This window comes from Zonotrichia albicollis, chromosome 13 (genome assembly GCF_047830755.1).
Source record: "Zonotrichia albicollis isolate bZonAlb1 chromosome 13, bZonAlb1.hap1, whole genome shotgun sequence".
In the NCBI taxonomy this organism is placed as follows: domain Eukaryota; kingdom Metazoa; phylum Chordata; class Aves; order Passeriformes; family Passerellidae; genus Zonotrichia; species Zonotrichia albicollis.
In genome coordinates, this window is record NC_133831.1 from 7,012,215 (window position 1) to 7,030,722 (window position 18,508).

The 18,508-nt window shown below is 47.9% G+C and overlaps 2 protein-coding genes and 1 long non-coding RNA gene across 7 annotated transcripts; 1 reads left to right on the forward strand and 2 right to left on the reverse strand.

Annotated features, from left to right (window-relative positions):
• Positions 1-440: 440 nt before the first annotated feature.
• On the reverse strand, positions 441-3,259 carry THAP11 (THAP domain containing 11). Its single transcript, XM_026795243.2, has one exon. The coding sequence runs from the start codon at positions 3,257-3,259 to the stop codon at positions 2,528-2,530; it is 732 nt and encodes a 243-aa protein (XP_026651044.2). The 3' UTR covers positions 441-2,527.
• CENPT (centromere protein T) lies at positions 3,093-16,419 on the forward strand. 5 transcript variants are annotated; one of them, XM_074550871.1, is made up of 14 exons: positions 3,093-3,234; positions 4,085-4,211; positions 4,742-4,835; positions 5,013-5,146; positions 5,981-6,014; positions 7,252-7,394; positions 7,853-8,281; positions 9,509-9,706; positions 10,880-11,056; positions 11,383-11,586; positions 12,202-12,289; positions 13,500-13,676; positions 14,408-14,512; positions 16,074-16,419. In XM_074550871.1, the coding sequence occupies exons 2-14, from the start codon at positions 4,187-4,189 to the stop codon at positions 16,195-16,197; spliced, it is 1,932 nt and encodes a 643-aa protein (XP_074406972.1). In that variant the 5' UTR covers positions 3,093-3,234; positions 4,085-4,186; the 3' UTR covers positions 16,198-16,419. The 5 variants fall into 5 exon arrangements, with proteins under 5 accessions (XP_074406972.1, XP_026651042.2, XP_074406969.1 ...); XM_026795241.2 differs by lacking the exon at positions 3,093-3,234 and adding an exon at positions 3,258-3,581; XM_074550868.1 differs by lacking the exon at positions 3,093-3,234 and adding an exon at positions 3,258-3,581 and having other exon boundaries at positions 13,512-13,676.
• On the reverse strand, positions 15,649-18,375 carry LOC141730764 (uncharacterized). Its single transcript, XR_012582418.1, has 2 exons — positions 18,100-18,375; positions 15,649-17,708 (listed from the first exon to the last, which is right to left on the reverse strand). It is a non-coding gene; the product is annotated as an uncharacterized LOC141730764 (long non-coding RNA).
• Positions 18,376-18,508: the final 133 nt, after the last annotated feature.

Consider the following 18,508-nt stretch of genomic DNA (forward strand, 5'->3'; position numbering starts at 1 on the left):
TGCTTGAGACTAATAGCTCTAAACCAATCTGAAACTAGGAACTCTAGCATGTGGAATTACAAGTCTTAGGAGTACAAGCAAGCTCTTCCCTGAACTAGGCTGGTTCATGGGAGGCCATGCCTTCTCCTTCCTCCACCAGGCATTAGACAGGAGAGTCATGCTGGGGGGAGCCCTGGGGGAAACCCGGTTCCCTGCTCAAATCCCTCCAGGTTGCACAGAGAGCACCCTGTGACTGATGCTTCCAACCTCTGTGCAGGTAGGTGTGTGGTACACTGACCTGACCTCAAACTCCTCCTCCTCACCCCACATGAATGTAAAGATATTCCTGCTGTTCCAGCTGCGGAGCTGGCAGTGAAAAAAAGATGTTACAAAAGAAAAGACAAAGCTACAGCCACAAGCTTTCAGAAATATATACATAAACCACAAGGAGACAGGAAACGTAAGAAAACAAAATATACTTTATTAAAATTAAGCATGTTAGCACCTCAGTGTAACCTGGAGAAGTCAAACAGTCCAGCAGGTAACCAGTCCAGCAAGGCCAAATGGCTGAACATCCTGAAGTGCCTCCTGATGGTAGAAAAAGTACCATGACTGTCAGGACATGCACGCTCTGAAGGAGCTCAGAGGCACAACCAGCCTCGTTTGCAAGGAGGGATGTTGTGCTGCCTACTCTCTTGGTGGGAGCATCAAGAGCTGCTGGACCAATCACAAATGTTAGATCCTATGGTGGAGCAGGTATCTGTTTGTCCTACAAAAGAAACCAAAAACAAACCCAAAACAAGCCAAACCAACCCAACGAAAAAATCGCCGCTAACTCGACTCGCAGAAAAATCAGTACAGCACAGAGCTGGAGAGCCACATATCAGATTGAGAATAAATTAAACTGAAGTAACAGCAAGGACTTGGTACATGGATAGACATGTAGCATCCTTACAGATGACCATCCAACTTGGCACACACGTTAATAAAAAATGACCCATGCATCACATAGCAGGCTGTGACAACCTGGAGCTGAACTGGCTTCAGGATCTACAGAGAAACCTCCGGCTACAAAACCCCACGGTGCCCTTTTGTTCGGCTGCATACAGTGTTGAAGCTGATGGTTGTAAAGCTACATTAGCCAGTGTTACAAAGATTACATAATTTCAAACTAAAGATACTTTTTACATTTAGAAAATACCTCTATAAAATTTAGTAAAAGTGACATCCCAATCTACTGAGCACAATGCACTCCGCTTCCAGAAGGATCTCACAGAGCCAGGGAACACCTGGGAATTCTTCCCTCCAAGGTGAATGTGGGCATACTGTGCTGAAGTGCCCTTTGTTCTCAACATCCATCCTCACTGCCCATTGCCACAGGGCCATGCTGGGGCACCACACACTCCCCTTCTCCTCCTCCTCCTCCAAGCTGCTGAGGGATGTGTTCCACCAGCCAGGCTGGAAGTGCATAACCAAGCCAAACCCGTGGCTTTGCTACCCTCTCTCCACCCTCTTTCTAGCCAACGCTGATTTGGTTTCCTGTTGCAGAAAGTGAAGGGACTGATGCTGGCTAGAAACAGAAACTATACAACCATTCCACACAGATTTGTTACAATACTCGTAAATCTTGGTTTAGAACACACAAGCAGGTTTTAGTATGGTCTTGCCTAATGTACAGATTATTAGTCATGCCAACTAGTTTAGGATTAGACAGGAAAGGTTTGCAACCACTGCAGGTAAAGTCACTTCTGTTTCATCCTGGATCTCAGAACGAAAGCCAAGGATTAAAATTCCAATGTGTTACAAAGCCTCCATTTCATTAGAGGGAGTCTTAAGCCAATGAGATAAACTACAGCTGTTAAATGCCACTGAGTTCCTTGTACCAGACTGTAATCCTTACTGGTGTCGAGAACATGGAGACATCTGTAACCAATACACACACGCTGCAGAGAAAGCAGAAACTACACGGGTACAAGAACACTCTTTAATCTGGGGGTTCTGTCACGCTAGGAACAGCAGTCTTTTATGGCATCAGTAATTTACTGAAGAACACATCACCCTGAGAGGGTTTCTAAAGCTTTCCTCCACTGAGCGAGGCTGAACGCGACATCACCGACCATCCTGCGATGGGGACAGCGCCCACGGCAGTCGGACACGCCTTCTCCAGGGTAGTGTTGCTGTTACCTCACTTGACACAGAGCGAGTTTATTTGCTGAAAACCGATACCCTACGTCCACTTAGAGACGGCTCGGGTCCCATCCACGCTACGAGCAGCGCGTTCCGACCCCGCACACGGCGGGTTTGATGGGCCCGGCGTGAGGTGACACCGGAGACAACGTCGGGGCGATAACGGCGCTGGGCACCGAGCTGATCCAGTCCAAGCGGGGGAACCCGACGGCCTTGCCCGGCCGGGGGCTGCAGTGGCGTGGGCTGAGCCGGGCACGGAGGGGCCGCGCTCCATCCCATCTCTGCCGTGCCCGGCACCGCAGCGAGGGCGGCGGAGGCTCCGGGACGGAGAGCCCCGCGCCGGGCCGGGCGCCGGCAGCGCTCAGAGGCCGTGGCGCTTGCGGGTGCCGGCGCTGGCGGCGTGGAGCAGCCGGTCCTTCTCGCGAATCTCCTCGCGGAGCTGGGCCTCGGCCAGGCGCAGGCGGCGGATGCTGCCCTTCATCTCCTTCATCTTCACCTCCAGCAGCGCGATGATGTCGCGCTGCTCGTTCAGCTTCCTCAGCAGCTCCTCCGACGTGGTGCCCGACGACAGCGAGTACGAGTGATCGGGGGGGCCGCCCTCCACCGGGCTCTCCTCCCCCGCCGCCGCCGCCGCCGGTACCGGCACCGGCAGCCGCACGGGGCTGGGCCCGATGGTGGCGGCGGCCCCGAGCTCCACCTGCACTGTCAGGTCGATGGGCTTCACGTCCTCGGCCGCGCCCCCTGCAGGGGCCTCGGCGGCGGCCGCGGGGCCCTGCGGGGCGGCGGCGGCGGCGGCGGCGGGGCGGGGGCGCCGGGCCCGCTGAGCCTTGCGCTCGTTGACGCCGCGCAGCGGGAAGATGGTGGGGACCCGCACCAGGTAGGACTTGCGGCCGCCCTGGAAGTGCTCGCTGCAGACGCGGTGGCCCGTGGTGGGCTGGAAGGTGCTGAAGCAGCCGCTGACGCCCGCCCGGGAGACGTTCTTGAGCCAGAGGCGCCGCAGCTCCTCGTCCTTGGGAAAGGTGTAGAAGTGCAGCGCCTTGTCGCGGTGCGAGTTGTTGTAGCAGCCCGGTACGCAGCAGGTGAAGCCCGGCATGGCCTCGCGGGGCGGGGGGACACCCGCGGCGAGCGGGGCGAGCGGCCCCGCCGAACTACAGCTCCCACAAGGCCCGCGCGGCCTCTCGCCGCCGCCGCCGCCGCCGCCCCGGAACTACGCGGACCACAATGCACCGCGCCGCCGGCGGAACTACCCGCCCCACACTGCGCCGCGGCCCCTCCCGGCGCTCGCGCGCGTCTCGCGAGAGGAGGCGGGAGGCGGCAACCGTTGGGCCGTTACCGGGCCCGCCATGGCTGACCGGCGGCCCCGAGCCAGGCCCGGCCTCAGGCGCAGCGGCCACAACGCGCGGGCCGTGGCACAGGTGCCTCGAGGGATCTGCAAGGGCGGGCGGGAGGGGAGGAAAGGAGAGTCGCTGTTGGGATTGACATCCCGTAGGACTCGCTCGGTGCCGCCCGCTCGGTCGCTCCCGGTTTGAGACAGCAGCGAAGCCTCCGAAGCAGGAGCGGAAGCTGCTCCCTCACCCTTGTTCGCCTTTGATCGTGTAAAAAGGGCCGAAAGCGCTGACTTTGGCTCTCGGCGGTTTTGGGTGGCGGCTGTGCTCTGAGGCCACTCAGGATTCCGTCCGCAGGAGGGTTTTATGCTGGAACCCCCTGGATCATGCCCCGGGCTGATTTGTCTCCCGTCCACACGGGAAGTGTCGCTGTTGTCAAAAAGCCAGCACGCGCAATTTCTCTTTGGAATTTGGAGAAAAGTTTATCAGCTTGTTTAGCTTATTAGAACATGGGTGGTGGATGTTTTTGATGTTGGGGTCTTTAATAATAAAAATACTAGCTTTGAATTGCTTGTCTCTTGATTTCCCTCTAGACTGGATCGAGTGTAGAAAATAAGAGTAAATCTGTCAGGAGCACCTTGGCAAAGCAGGGACTGGGAGTGTTCCCTGATCTCAGAAATGGCACACCACGGCTTATGCTCAAGAGAGTCATGCAGAACCGTAAGTCTCTTTTTTTTCAGGAGAATTGAGAACAGAAAAACAATGGTTTTGGAAAGTTAAGAAGACAGAGGGTGTTCCTTGGTGGCCCATTATCTTTTCCCCAAAACACAAAACAGAAATCAGATTGTTGTATGACTGATTTATGTAGCAGAGTCACTTCAGGGCACCTGAATTCAGGATACAACTGCCTGAGAGACCAGGCTTTGCACTGGTGAAATCAGAGCTTTGAAGATCCCCTTCAAAACCCTCTTCACTTGGTCTTCTTATCCTGGTGACTGAGCACATGATCCTGGTGCTGCCTTTGGGTTTAGGATCAGCTGTGAGTTATTCTGCTGCAGTGCAGGGACCCTTGTGCTGCCCCCTGTCACCACTGGCTTTGTCACTGCCAGCCTTTCCAGGAGCAGAACCCACACAGTTTTCACTAGGTCTTTATTTTCACCTGCTAGTAAATGTTATTTACAGCCTGTAGTGTAGATGTGACATTCTGCTGTATTGAATTGAGGAAAGGAAATGTTCTGGTTTGTTGGCAGAGCCCCAAGTTTCACCACTGGCACCTCAGATATCTAACCATGAAGACACAAAAGAAGCTCATTCAGAAGTCCCATCTCAGAGGGTTTCCAGCATGTAAGTAGGTTTTTTTGTAATTTACACTTTTTATTACACTTCTATTACACTGCTGTTATAGCTGCAGTTTCTGTGGTGGGATTGGGGAGCAGAACTTCTTGTGTTTCAGTGTTCAGAATTGCATCTTGTCAGGTGGGATTATCAGAAATGCCTCTGCAGCTTGGTTTGTTTTGGCAGGGGGGAATTGCAGCTGCCAGATGTTGCTCCTGAGGACACATCTACCACTGTGTTCAACATGAAAAAGAAGAGAAGGAAATTCAGCATTTCTGAATTTGAGAGGGCAGCAGAGAGTCGGCTTCCCCAGTACCAAGGTAAGGCTGCAGTCAAGAATTGCCTTGCTCAGAGCTGCATTTGCTGTCAGCTGCTTCTCACCTGCTCAGCTCAGCTGTCAGGAGCTGCCCAGTTGTAGGTTTGGAATCCAGATTGCAATATCTCATGTAAAGGGGAAAATGGAGAAAGTAAAGGCCCCCATCCTATCAAATTTTAAATAAACCTTTTAAAGCCAAGTTCTAGGCTCTGCCACAACTATATATAATAATAGTAATTATATATATATATAAAATATAACAAATATATAATTTCCTGACTACTTTTGCAACTTGGTGCTTTTTGAGTTTTGTGTCTCCAGAGGAACCCTGTCTTCTTCTCAGTTCTAGAAACTTTAAAATACAAAGAACTGCATACTTTCCATTACAATTATATAAAATAACAATAAAGTTCTTTGTAAGCAGAACATGTTTGAGTTCCAGTTTCATCAAGAGTCTGTGGAATAGTTATCTGTGTTTCTAAAACTCCAGATGTGTTTGGGTTGGGTTGCTGAAGGTTGATTGTGACCAAGATCTAACATTTTGTTATGAGTGTGGTAAAATTAAAATTATTAAATCTGAGAGTATGTACCATGTTAAATTTTCATTGATATAACTATTTTCTTACCCTTTCAGAAATTGCTTATTAGATTTCTAATATACAATTCTGAAATGTAGACAAGAAATAGTAAAGTGATCCTGTTATCTAATTCTGTTTGTATCAAAGTATGATGTTTGAGGATTGTAGCATGGCTGGCCCTGAAAAGAGGGAGATCCACTGGGATGTTCCTGTAGCCTGGTGTGTAATTTCTCAGCTAATGTGCCATTCACTTTTTCTAGCTCAGTCAGCGTTGGACAGCACAGTTATGACTCGGTGAGTTTAAATTAAAATGTCTTTAATTCTGTCTGTCCTGGCTGTGGTCACACCTGAAGGGGTGAGGAGCAGTGCAGATGCCTGGGTTTGTGTTCAAGACCTGTGTTGGTGTTATAACACAGGCATCTGCCCCTCTGCTGGTGGAATTTCCAGGTGTTGCACTCACACCTTTTGATTTTCAGAAACTGCCTCTGCACTGTGTGCCTGGCTTGGTCTAGCTTGTATTGCTGCTGTTGCTCCCCTTTTCACTTGCTTGGATCATTCCTTTTTTTCTTTCATTCTCATGCTTCCAGCAGTAAATTGGTAGACAATATACCTTAAAATATTCTGTAAATCAGTACACAATATACCTTAGAATATTATATAAATCAGTACACAGTATACCTTAGAATATAATGTAAATCAGTACCCAGTATACTTTAGAATATAATCCCTGCCTATTCATAGTTTTATCACATCAATTGCATCTATGCAGTATTTTCTGGACTTTAAAAGCTTTTTAGTGAACCAAAGAACTTACTTTCTGGTGTTGCCTGTGTACTTTGCAAATGACCCTGGCCAAAAGCAGCACATTATTTCACCTTTCTCACTGCAGCCCTTGCCTGGGGTGCCACACAAGATGTTTTTTGGGGCTGCATTCTGTACTTCTGTCTTTGAGCCCTCTGAACCCCCTTTTTTAATGGGGTTGCCTGGTGAGAGGGACAGGAGGTCATTGAGCATGGTCTGTCTTCAGGGTGCAAAACTCCTGCAGTGAGAAACATTTCCAATGCTTCAGGTGTTGCTATCAGCTCTCTCTTAAACCAGTCACAGTGTGTTGGTAGCTGTATTTTGCTGAGAGTATTGATAATAAGTAGATTTTTAAACTTATTGGGATGTCTTCTGACCACCCCACTGTCATCTAGGGTATGTCTTTAATATCAAACTTTTTTTTTCCCTTCTTATTTTTTTTTAAGATTTTGAAAATTTCTGACCCTTTTATCAGCTGTAGTGTTGCAGTGTCTCAGGGAAGCTTTAAAACAGTCTGCTTCCTGATCTCTGTCATACATATCCTGATGTTGGGTGATGGTATGAAAATAAACAATTAATTTAAAGACCAACCCATAACCTTCAGGGTTTTTTTGGGGGAAATTTCTCCTAGTTGTGCAAAATGTGTCACTGTTAGAGCCATCATGTCTGCATGTACTCTGAGGGGGAAGGTGGGGTGTGTGATTTTGACAATTTTCCCCCCTTTTTGCAGGTCCCTTCGCATGTCTGTGGGTTCCCTGCTGGCCCCAGACACCGTTGAGAAGAGGGGTTTGCTGAGGAGGCCCAAAACCCGCAGGGCTGTTGACATGCAAGCCTTTGAGGGCAGAGTGGAACAGAACCTGCTGAAAAGCAAAGGTTTCTTTAGTGCTGTTATTTCTCTTTTGGGCCTTACATTAAAGGGGCTTTTAGAAGCATTTACTGAAGCATGGTCTGTATTTTAGAATTTAAAATTTACTAACTCGTTGACAGAAATAGAGTGGGATTTGGGAGGCAGGGTTAGAATGAGGTTCTGCCTTGGCAGATCCTTTGATTCTATGCACCTAAATGTGTACTTTGCCCAGTTTGGTCATTTAAACCACAGGAATTATTTGGGATCCTCTTCATCTGTGGGTACTGAGGTCTCCATTGTTTGGTAGGGAGAGTTGTGGGCACACAAGTGGGGTCATACTGTGTCAGTGTTTGATCTGTTGAGGAGGAGTAAAATTTGGTTGAATGACTTAAACAGTGAATTACACAAATCCTGGTAGTATAGTGTGTCCTTGTGACCTTGAACAGTTTTTCACACAAAATTTGTTTTAAAACTTTCTCAACAGGACAGAATGATCTTGTGGACTCACAATCTGCATCTGTGATTCGAACAAGCATGCTGACCAGTGATGCAGAAATGATGATGAATAGCACAGAGCTCTTTGTTCAGCCCCTGCTGGACGAAGAGAGCCAAAATAAATTGTCTGCTCTTGAGCCCCAGCTGTCAGATTCAAAAACTTCAGCACAGAGAAGCCCGATTTCTGATGCAGATCAAGAGGAAGCAAGACTGGAGGGCCTAGTATCCAGTGTGAGCACAAACCAGGAAAGGACCCAAAGATACTCCAAGAGCACAGGCCTTGATGATGAGCATGTTGACAGAATGAGTCATGTATCTCCAGAAACCCCTGCAAAACAGGGAGAAGAAAAGCAAGATCACTCCCAGCAGAGTAACCCAGTGGCAAAGATTTCTGTTACTGAAGAAGAGGTGGTTTGCAGTGAGTACTGTGGGTTAAGGCTTAGCAGGTGTTATCTGAACTCACAGAGTGGCTGAGGTAGAAAGGGACCTCAAGGTTATTTTCTCCTGCCCCTCTGCCCTGGCAGGGCCACATAGAGCAGCTGCCCAGGACCCTAAGTGGCTCTTAGGAGTCTCCAAGGGTATTGACTGCAAACTGCCTTCCTTATGTTCAGATGGAGCCTCCCATGTGCCAGTCTGTGCCAGTTGCATTTTCTCTTGGCACTGGGCATCACTGGGAAGAGTCTGGCTCTGCCTGCCTTCAGGCACTTGTGTATATTGGTAAAATCTGCCCTAAGCCTTCTCTTCTCTAGGCTGAGCAGTCCCAGCTCTGTCAACCTTTCCTTCTAGGAGAGATGCTTCAGTCCTGGTGGGCCTTTGCTGGGCTCTCCACTGTGTCCTTCTCTCCTTTGTACTGGGACCCCAGAAGTGGGCACCCTAAATTGGTCACAAAAATAAGGAGATAATATGTAGGACATGTGGACAGACTTAGAAGGAATCTCTGGAAGTTCCTAGTCCAGACCTTCACTGTGGTATGGTCACTTATTTGTCACAGCCAACCTCTCCATTGTCCTTAAAACTCTTTGGGCAGAGGCAGTTGCCTCCCTGCTCACTCTGTACCAATGCTTTGCAATTCCTGTTGCTTGCCAGTTTTCCCCTGGTACCTCTCCTTGGCATTCATTTCCCTGGCCTTGTCCTGGTTGTGTAAATGGGAGCACAGTATTTTCCTCATACTGCTTGGACCAGACAAAAGTTGTTTTGAAAGGACAAGGGAAGGAATGAACAGAAAAAGGTTAATTGCTCAGAGAGCTCCAATGGCAGGCATTTTTAGGACAAAGGGAAAGGTAATGCAGAGTGTGGAGGATGTGGAACAGGGGACTGGATCCAATGAGGGGAAGAGGAGGGGGAGTGAGCTGATCTTTAAGATGCTGCAGTTAGTAAGGCATTAATGTCAGATGTTAATGGTGACATGGTTCTGCTCTACCACAGGAGGCTGCTGGCGGGGTTGCTCCTCAGTGTCAGCTGAAAAACAGTTGCAAAGGTTTTTCCAACTGGTTCCTAAGGTTCAATAGCAACTCCCTAAACTTGAAGTACGCACAAATGTTTCCTGTGTGTCTTCTTCTCCCTCCTTGGTTGGTTTTGAGTTTACCAGGAAGGTTAAAAGAAAATTCCAAAAGCTGTCAGGAGATACATAAATGATCTGTTCTAGGTGTGTATAGATGGAACTCCTCTCTGCCCTCCAAAAGTTCAAGTACACATTTGGGATCCCCAGTCACTCTCAATGTTTCCCGCATGCATTTGAGACAAGTTGTGTCCCATATAATCGAAGACCTAGAAGTAAGTGATACAGAAGAAGAGATGATTAATACAGAGAATGGAGTGGAACAGAAAAAGATTTTCCAAGAGGGTAAGAAGTACTTTCATTGTGGAAAGGGAATGGAGTATAATCTGATTTAAACAGAGTTTTTCAGGTGACTTGTAAAATAAAACTTATTTTACTCAGATTAAAATAAGACTTAATTGTACAGTAGATGCTGGAAATAATTTATTTCAAGATATACCAGAAATACTTGGTCATTTCCAGACAAGCTCTCTAAAAGTGGGCTGTGACTGGAAGTGGAATCAAGGTTCATATGTTTTGGCAGATCTGTACTACTGCTCAGCTTCCCTTAGGAAAGATGAAGATTAGCCTCATCTGGCTAATCTAAGCTGCTTAATGTTGCACTGCACTTTAGGCCCTGTGTTGATGTAGGCAGCCCAATATTCTGGTTAGTAAGTTGATAAAACTGATTTTTGCATTACCTTTGGCCACATTTCCTTGTACCCCCAGTTGCTGGAGAGAATGGTGAAAGTGCAGTTTGACAGCTTTTGGTTCTGGACTCAGCCAAGGTTTCCAAACCCTTCAGCAAGTGACAGCATTGTCATGTGTGTCATGATGTCAGTGCCCAATTTTCACCAAGTAATTACCTGTGTGGGTTTCTGCTTAACTGACCTACATAGTAACAGGTATGTGGAATATATATGTAGCATAAAGGAAAAAGGAATACTTAAGTAGTCAGTAGCTCAAGTTTTTAAACACAAGCAAGTCATTGTCTGTATTATTTCTCATCCTGCATGCCAGAGGCTTGTCCTGCATGGTTAAAACCACTCTAGGCTCTCTTCTCTCCACAATGGAATATATCTCTTACAAAATTGTTTATTCAGAAAAATGGAGGAAATGAGGAGAATCTGAGCACAAACTCCAGGTATTGTTAGATTTAAAGGAAAAGAAATTGGTCTTTTACACAATCACCAAAACTGAAAATGGCCATAGAGATGGCAGATCTGGAGGAGCCCTGCTTACTGTAAGTAAAATTCCTTCATTGGGATCTGATGGGCCCCTAATTAGGTGGCTGTGGAGCAAACACAGGAAAAGTTGGGCATTTCTCAGCTGTGAAGGGAACTGCATTTGCTTTTCTTATTTACAGCTTATGTCTGAGTTTATTTATCACAAATAATTCCAGTGATGATTGAACTGTGTGCTGGTGGTTGGTTGGAGTTTTTTGTAGGTAAGATGTATGATAGAATTTCTTATTTTTAGCTGCAGAACGTGGTGCAAGTGCTGGACATTCTGAACATTTGGAGAAGAAACTGGCTGAAAAAGCAGAATTGCAGATAACTGCAGGACATGCCAGCAGAGGTGAAACAGAAGTGGCTCCTTCAGCAGGAAAGGAAGTGGAAGAAGGCAGCACTGGAGCCCACAGCTCTCCCAGAGCTGGTGAGGACACCTCTAATGCTGGCAGCTCTCTGTGGTGCCACAGTGCTCTCATGCTGCATGGCTGGCATCAGTGCTGAGAGACACACTTAACTTCCTTTGTTTTCTGGAAGCTGGGCTAATTACTGGGGAAATATCAAACTGATTTTGTAATTTTAAGCTGGAAGACTGCATTTTATTTAAAGGGAAACCAAAATTGTACTGGCAGTAGTGTTTTGAAATGCATAGTTACAGCAGGTATCTTTGGTTAAAATTTACTAGTGGAAGTTCCAGAATCAGGCAAAGATCTTTGTTTCAGTGCTTTATTTTTTTCTGTTTTGGAAATCTAGAACATGAGATTACCAGAGGTATTGGAGCTGAAAGTCTGGGCAGGCCCTCTCATGCCTTTTCCTCATTTGAAAAACCTGAGGTGACTCCAGTAGATGAAATTGATGAACAAGGAGATGAACTACAGGACCAGGCTATGATGCTAAATTTGGATAGTTCAGTGGGAGAGCCTGCTGAGGATGAAGCTGAGCAGCCTGAAAGTCAAGGTAAGGAATCTGCTCAGCATTTCTGTTACATTGTTTTCTGTCCTGCTCTCACTTGTTAAGAAGTGAAGAAGTTCAAGAGTGAAGTTAAAGACAAGGCAGATTAGACTTGGAGGAAACTGCTGTGGGTTCATAGCAGAGAGCAGGTGAGATGCTGATAACAGGAGCCTTGCCTGGAGGGAGTTATGAAAATCTGCAGACAGGGAGAGGTTTATAATCTGGCCCTTGCAATGTGAGTCTGTAGCTCAGCTTGTCCCTTTGTCCAGGAGAATTTGCCAGTGGCTTAGCAAGATGACAGAGGTAACTTCTAGACTTTGAAGTTCTCTCTGGTTAAAAAGGCTGCAGCTTTGTGGCAACCTGAATTAACCCAGCCATCAGCCACTGCAGCCTTGTCCTCAGTGTGTGTCCCTGCAGCCTGGCCAGCACAGGGAGCCACCAGCCTGTGTGACAGGAGCTGGGGGGTGGCACTGCAGCAGCCCTGCTGGCTCAGGGTGCTGTGGGGCACAGCCAGAGCACAGCCATGTGGGAGCTGGCTGGGTTTCTGTCTGCTGTGGCAGCACTGCTGCTCCAGGGGCTCTGGGAAGACACTTCAGTTCCTCCAGTACTTTTTTTTCCCAGAGGTTTCCATGAAGACTCCCACGTTTGTCCGAGCTCCGCCCCACAAGCTCCTGCTGTCTGCAAAACCTGCAAAAGCTTCTGCTCCCAGGTAAGCCCAAGCCTTGTCCAGCCTGGCAGAGGTGGGGCTGGGGGCAGAGCAGAGCCTGGCACTGCTGAAGTCTTTGAGTGAATGTCAGTGCTCTTCCAGGGCAGGTCTGATGCCTTGAGGATTTCCAGTGAGCATTCTTGTAATATTTTCTTGTGCTTAACACCAAAACTTTCCCTAGGAGTTTTTCAGTTGGTAAGCCACTCTGGAGCCATAGACTCCAGTAAGGGATGCAGAGGCCCTTGCAGAAGAGGGGGAGTTACAGATGGCAAGGCACTGATCACCTGGAATACATACTTGTATTGACTGCAGAAGCCTAAAGCTGTGTGCAGTTGCCATGTGCTGACTAAAATGGAGCTCTCTTAGAGGCAGAAAGTGAACCAGTGGTCTGCATTACTCCAAATTAGTTAACACTTACAGTCTCTTAACTAGAAATTTGGTTTCATCAGAAGCACTAGCTGTGGGTCCTAGGGAACAGGACGAATCTTCTAGCCCATGACTTAGAGCTTTGTCTATTAAAGCAATAAACAAGAAGACAAAATTCTTTTGCCCTCATATGGGTGAACTGGAGAGAGTCAAGTGATCCACACACCCTCTCTGGGATTTTGCAAGTGTTACCCTGAGATTCTAATTTTTTCTGTTGTTTTCCAATTATATATGAGTGAATCCATGGATTTCACTTAACTGTTCCATATTACAATTTTTTCCTATTTCTATTTTAGAATGGACGATAATTGTAATTTCCTTTAGGACTTACAGTCTTGTTTAATGGAGGGGTGGGAAACCCTACAACCCACAAAAAAAGCCCCCACTGAAATTTTTAATAGTGTAGAAGGATTCCCTGCAGAGCAGTTTCCCCTGTCCATAGATGCAGAGGTGCATCAAACTTTGTGCACTACTTTAAAGGGGATATTGCAGGGATGCAGTGGAAACTGCAGTCATGTACTGCAGAGAACTCCACTTTGCTGACAGTGTGTTACATGAGCACTCTGGGATCAAGGCAACTTGAGCCTGGATTGCTTCTGTCAAAGCCAGGATGCCACATGAACTGTTTGCAAACTGCCCTGTGTGGCCATGAGAGTTTTGAAGAATTGGGAGGGAGAAAGAATGAAGAGCTCAGGGTAGTTCTTATCCCTTCCAATTCAGCCTAGGGTTTCTCCCAACTCAGCCTGGTGTCCTCTGCCTCTCCCTTCTTCAATGTGTGAATTTTCAGTTTTCCTCAAAGTTCTCCCCTGAAGCTGCTGCAGCCTAAGACAGTTCCAAAGAGATTGAGAACATCCCAGAAGAAACCACGGGAGCCTCAAGTACCCAGGAGTTTGATAAAGGCGATATTCAGACATTTTGCTAAAATGCCAGTGACCAGAGATGCATTCCAAATTGTTGAAAAATGGTATGTAGCAACAAACTGCTCTTTCCATTGTTTTTACTATTGAAGTTTTTTCCTTTCCTCCCCTGAAGTAAACTTGTTGAGAGTGCTACTGACAAGCTGACAGCCATCTCTCTTCAGCTGGAAAAAGTCTTGGGAGGCTTGATAAAAACGGGCAGAAATGTGGAAAGTGCTGTGTATTGCCATGTGGGTATCTGATCAGTGCTGCCTTTCAGGAGCATCTGGGTTTTGTCCCAACAAATAGTAGCACACAGATTGTCTGTATCAATTTCCATGGGCAGGGTGGCTCTGGACAATGGCCATCATGCTGGGCACACTGAGGGTGTGCCATGTTTCACTGGAGTCCAGGTTTCTCTGCTCTTTGTGCCCTTAGACCTTGTTGCTTTAATGAGGAAAACCTGTGTATTGTCTGAGCACTGTCACTGCAGCAGCCAGTATCTGCCTCAGTGCTGATTTCTCTGTCACTGGTGTCATCCCCTGCTCCTGCAGCTGTGGGAAGTTTGGGAAGGGTTCTGGTTGTGCAGCTGTTTCACAGCTGTCTTGGCACTGAAGTTCCAGGGAGCCTGGGCTGAGAAGCCAAGCTTTGTTCATGGGCTGGAGAGTTTCTTATCCCTCAGCTTTTCCTGGCAGGCTGTGACCTGCACAAGGAGCAGCTGTGGTGCAGCTTGCCCTGCAGAAGGGGTGAGTAGCTGGTGTTCACACCAGCTTTGATCTGCTTTGATTTCCCCCCTCAGCTCAGAGAGATACTTCAAGCAGCTGAGCGATGATCTGGAAGCTTACAGCCACCATGCAGGGAGGAAGACAGTGGAGGCAGCTGACCTGGAAGTCCTCATGAGAAGGTAATGGAAGGGTTGTTACTAATCTGCAGTCGTGCTTGGTGGTGCTTTGAGAGCCCAGTGACCCCTGGTTGTTGCCAGAATGTGCCACCAGCAGAGTCTGCATAGTAAACGTGGGATCTGGGATTGACTCTGTGTGAGGCCACGTCTGTCCCAGGAGGCATCCCTGGGCTTGGGTTGCACCACTTGGTGATGGTGGAGGGACAAGGGGAAGTAGTGAGGGACCAAGAGGAGAGGGATTTGTGTAGAATGTGTAGAAGTAGTAGAGAAATGCTAAGAGGGAAGCTGGGCTGCACTGTTTGCATCCACTGTTTGCATCCCTGAGTGATCTCTTTGCTAAAATCATCTGCAGCTGACACTGAGCATTTTCACATGTCCTGCTCTCTCTTTTGGTGAGTTGCTCTTCCTGCTGCTGCACAAGCTGATCCTTGGGGTCCAAACTAACAATTCCTCTCGAGGGCAGGAGAAAGAGCCCCCAGCCTGGGTGTGCAGGGGTGGCCTCTCCTAACAGTGACATTGCTGGACAGCAGCCTGAGGAGCTGTTCTCAGAGCTGCCTCAGTGCTGTTCTGTCCTCTGGACATTCACAGCTGCCCCAGCTCCTGCCTGGATTTACTTTATTCTGTCACCAAAACACAAGGGATTTATTCTTGGCTTGGAAGCTCTCTGTGAGGCCTGAAGCAATCCACCACTTTTCATTAAAAGTCCTTTCTCTGGGTGGTTGTTCTTAATCTGCACTGGAAGAGTTTCAAATGTGATGTTAAAGTCACCAGGGGGATAGGGCACAGCTGATGACTCTGGCTTTGCATGGGCCTCTGTAGGTGAGCTGGTGCTGCTGATTAAAAAGAAGAATCTGTTGCTGTCCTGATGCAGAGATTTTATTTTCCCACCTAGTCTGGGGTATAAACAGGCCAGGAGGCACTGTGGGTTCCTTGTCATGGTTTGGGAATTCCATGCACTTGCTGTTTCACCTTGTTCTAGATGTCTTTATGCCTTTTTACTGCCTCTTAAAGAGATCAGGAATTGTTGCTGGCTCATGCATAAGACCAGCATCTCTGTTCCTTCCACATGGGAAGTGTAAATAAATTTTGCACTTCCTTTCTTTCTACAAAACTGGGAGATGCTGATTTTTTCAGGCCAGTCAGCTAAATGGTGTACAGGAAAACTCCATAGCCTGCCCAGTTGGCAAATGCCAAATCTGGGTACTGAGCTATTTCCTTCTGTCCCATCATTCTGTGCACATCTTCAAAGGGTAGAATTTATCCCATGGTAGGTGGATTGTGAATTTAGAAAGAATGAGCCTCTCCTTTGGTCCTGATCAATACAGATGAATATCCCCATGGCAAACAGTGGGAGCTGCTCTGCAGGACCCCTCTGGGTCTGCATTCCACCATGCACAGGAGCTCAGAAGCTGCCTGCAAACACGAGTTTTTGTTTGTCATGAGCAGTCAGAGCATTTCAGCTCTTAAATGCAAACACATCACTGTAAGAAAGCTTTGCTGTGGCATTGAGTGCAAACACATCTCACTGACAGCTCTTGTTCCTCCCCTGCTCTCTGTGGCCCAGGCAGGGGCTGGTGACAGACAAGATGCCCCTGAGGGTGCTGATAGAGCGTCACCTCCCCCTGGAGTACCGCCGGCTGCTCATCCCCGTGGCTGTCAGTGGGAACAAAGTGATACCCTCCAAGTGAAGCTGGCCATGGTTGGCTGCTGAAGCCAGGGTTCTTCATGCCCCTGCTCCAGGTGATGCTTTTCCACACACACCCAGTCAGGCAGCCACTGCTGGATGTTCTCCTGAGGCCACCACACCCTGCTGGGTCTCACCAGCCTTTGTTACAAGGCATTTGACTATCCATATTTTTATGTTACCTTTGGATACTTGTACAGCTCTGATAAATAAAATGTTGCATGTATTTTTTTTTTTGTGATGCCAATGCTGTTTATGCCAGTGAGCTGGGAGGCTCCTGCATTGTGGTGTTAAATTGTTCCTAGCAGGCATTTCGGGGGCTGTGTGGGTGCTCTTCATGCCAGCCATGGTGCCCTTTGTTTTCCACTGGTGTTCCTGTGCAGGCAGATGCTGGTCCATGCTGTGCTCCTCACACAGGGAAACAAAACTTTTGTGTGTGGTTGTACTGCTTCCAGGGAGCCCAAACCACACTAGGAGTGAGATCTGACACAGCAGAGGGGGCCAGGGAGTGTGACTTTGTAGGATAGTTCAGAAGCTGGGAAAGAATAATGCCTGAATAATAAACATGTACCAGTGTCAGAGGGATGGAGATGGATCCTGGACTTTCTCTGCAGTTCCTTCTGGGCACTCAGTGTGGCAGGAGTTGTTTGTCCCCATCTGAGGCTGTCCTAAACCCTGCTGCAAGTGTGGATCCTCCTCCCCTCTGGGTTGTGCTGGGTGTGCAGTACAGACTCCTCAAACCACAGCCCAGGGCACAGTTCGGAGGGACTCCTGGAAATCCAACCCAGCTCTTGGCAGCAGAGCTGGAGGTTAAACAGGTCCTGAGCAGCACTGAAGGGCACAAGGGCCAGTGCAGTTAAAATCTCTTCAGCAGGCGGTGCCAATCCAAATGACAGGCATTTTTCAAGGGTTATTTCAAAACATAATTCCATTACTACAACAAAGAGCATTTTTGCAGATACAGTGTGACTGAAATGTTGGAAAGAGAAGGGTCCTTTGAGATGCTCTCCTGGGAGCAGTGTCTGCATGTCCTGCATGGGTGGGATTCCCTTCTCCAGGGTGTGTCAGAGCTCACTTGGTTCTCACCTGGAGCTGCAGCTGCCCAGGGGAGGAATGGAAGGAGGCAGGAGGCAGTGCTTTGCACCTGCTGGGCTGACACTGGGGTTGGATGTTCTTGGGAATTCTTCAACTCACTGGAGCCTTTTCCTTAGGCTGGGTGTATTCCAAACAGTTAAAACCTGTTTGGCAGCCTGGAGCCACAGAGGCTGAATGTAACTTTTTGTACGGATATCTAAATATATATATAACTATGGATGTAGTTATATATATTTAGATATAAATATTTTCTCAAGGAATATATAAATATTCTCTCAAGGAAGGGAAGATCATTCTGTCAAGAGCACCTTGTGTCAAACCTGTAACCTCAGTGCAGACCAAGAGAATGCAGCTCTTGCCTTAGGTCCCCAGTCACTCTGACAGTCATGGCTTTGGAATGATGACAAGGCTTGCCTATTGCTATGGAGACATGGAAAAAGAATGGAAACATGGAATTACGTTTGTCATACACAGAAGAATGAACTCCTACTAGAAGTCTGCTCAAGGATCTTGTTTTTCTTCCTGCTGGCCATCGCTTCACAGCAGTGGCTCAGTTTTTGTAGTGTACTCTCAAGGCATAATAGTATTTAAACACATACATATATAACAGTATTTATATACAGAATAGTATAATGTATATAAATACTATTTGTATTATATATAATACTATAAATATTATTATGTATATATTATGTATTTATATAGATAATAGTATTTAAATACATATATATTTAAATACACACATATATATGTATAAAAACACACACACATATATATATATATATATATATATATATACATAAATACATACAAAGACTGTGTAGCCATATGGATCCAGCTGGGAACCGAAGGATCGTTTGTGAGCTGCAGGGCCCAGCCGGGGTCCGTGCCCCGTGTCCTGGCAGCGGAGCCGCCGCCGCTCCCGGTGGTTTTTGCTCTGTTCGTTCTTCCGCCGCCATGGCGCGCGCTCTCCGTTTACCCATCGCCATGGCAACGGCCACGCCCGCAGGACCCCCTCGCACGCCGCCATAGCTGCCCACGCAGCGCCTGACGCGCGGGCGCCGCGCGGCGGCCGAAACCGGCCCGTGAGCGGAGGCGGCCGGCGGGCGCCTGCAAGCGCTGGGCGGCCCTTGGGCTCCGCGCTGCCGCCGAGCACGCTGGGAATCCGAGTCCCGCACCCTACGGCAGTGAAGGGAGCAGAGCGGAACGGGGACACGGTT

Excerpts from the sequence above, each read along its gene's own strand:
- CENPT (XM_026795241.2), top strand. The coding sequence starts at position 3,258 with ATGGCCTCGCGGGGCGGGGGGACACCCGCGGCGAGCGGGGCGAGCGGC. Across the intron at positions 7,395-7,852 it reads GAACCTGCTGAAAAGCAAAG|GACAGAATGATCTTGTGGAC; the intron begins GTTTCTTTAGTG and ends CTTTCTCAACAG. Across the intron at positions 8,282-9,508 it reads TGAAGAAGAGGTGGTTTGCA|GTGTGTATAGATGGAACTCC; the intron begins GTGAGTACTGTG and ends GATCTGTTCTAG.
- THAP11 (XM_026795243.2), bottom strand. The coding sequence starts at position 3,259 with ATGCCGGGCTTCACCTGCTGCGTACCGGGCTGCTACAACAACTCGCAC.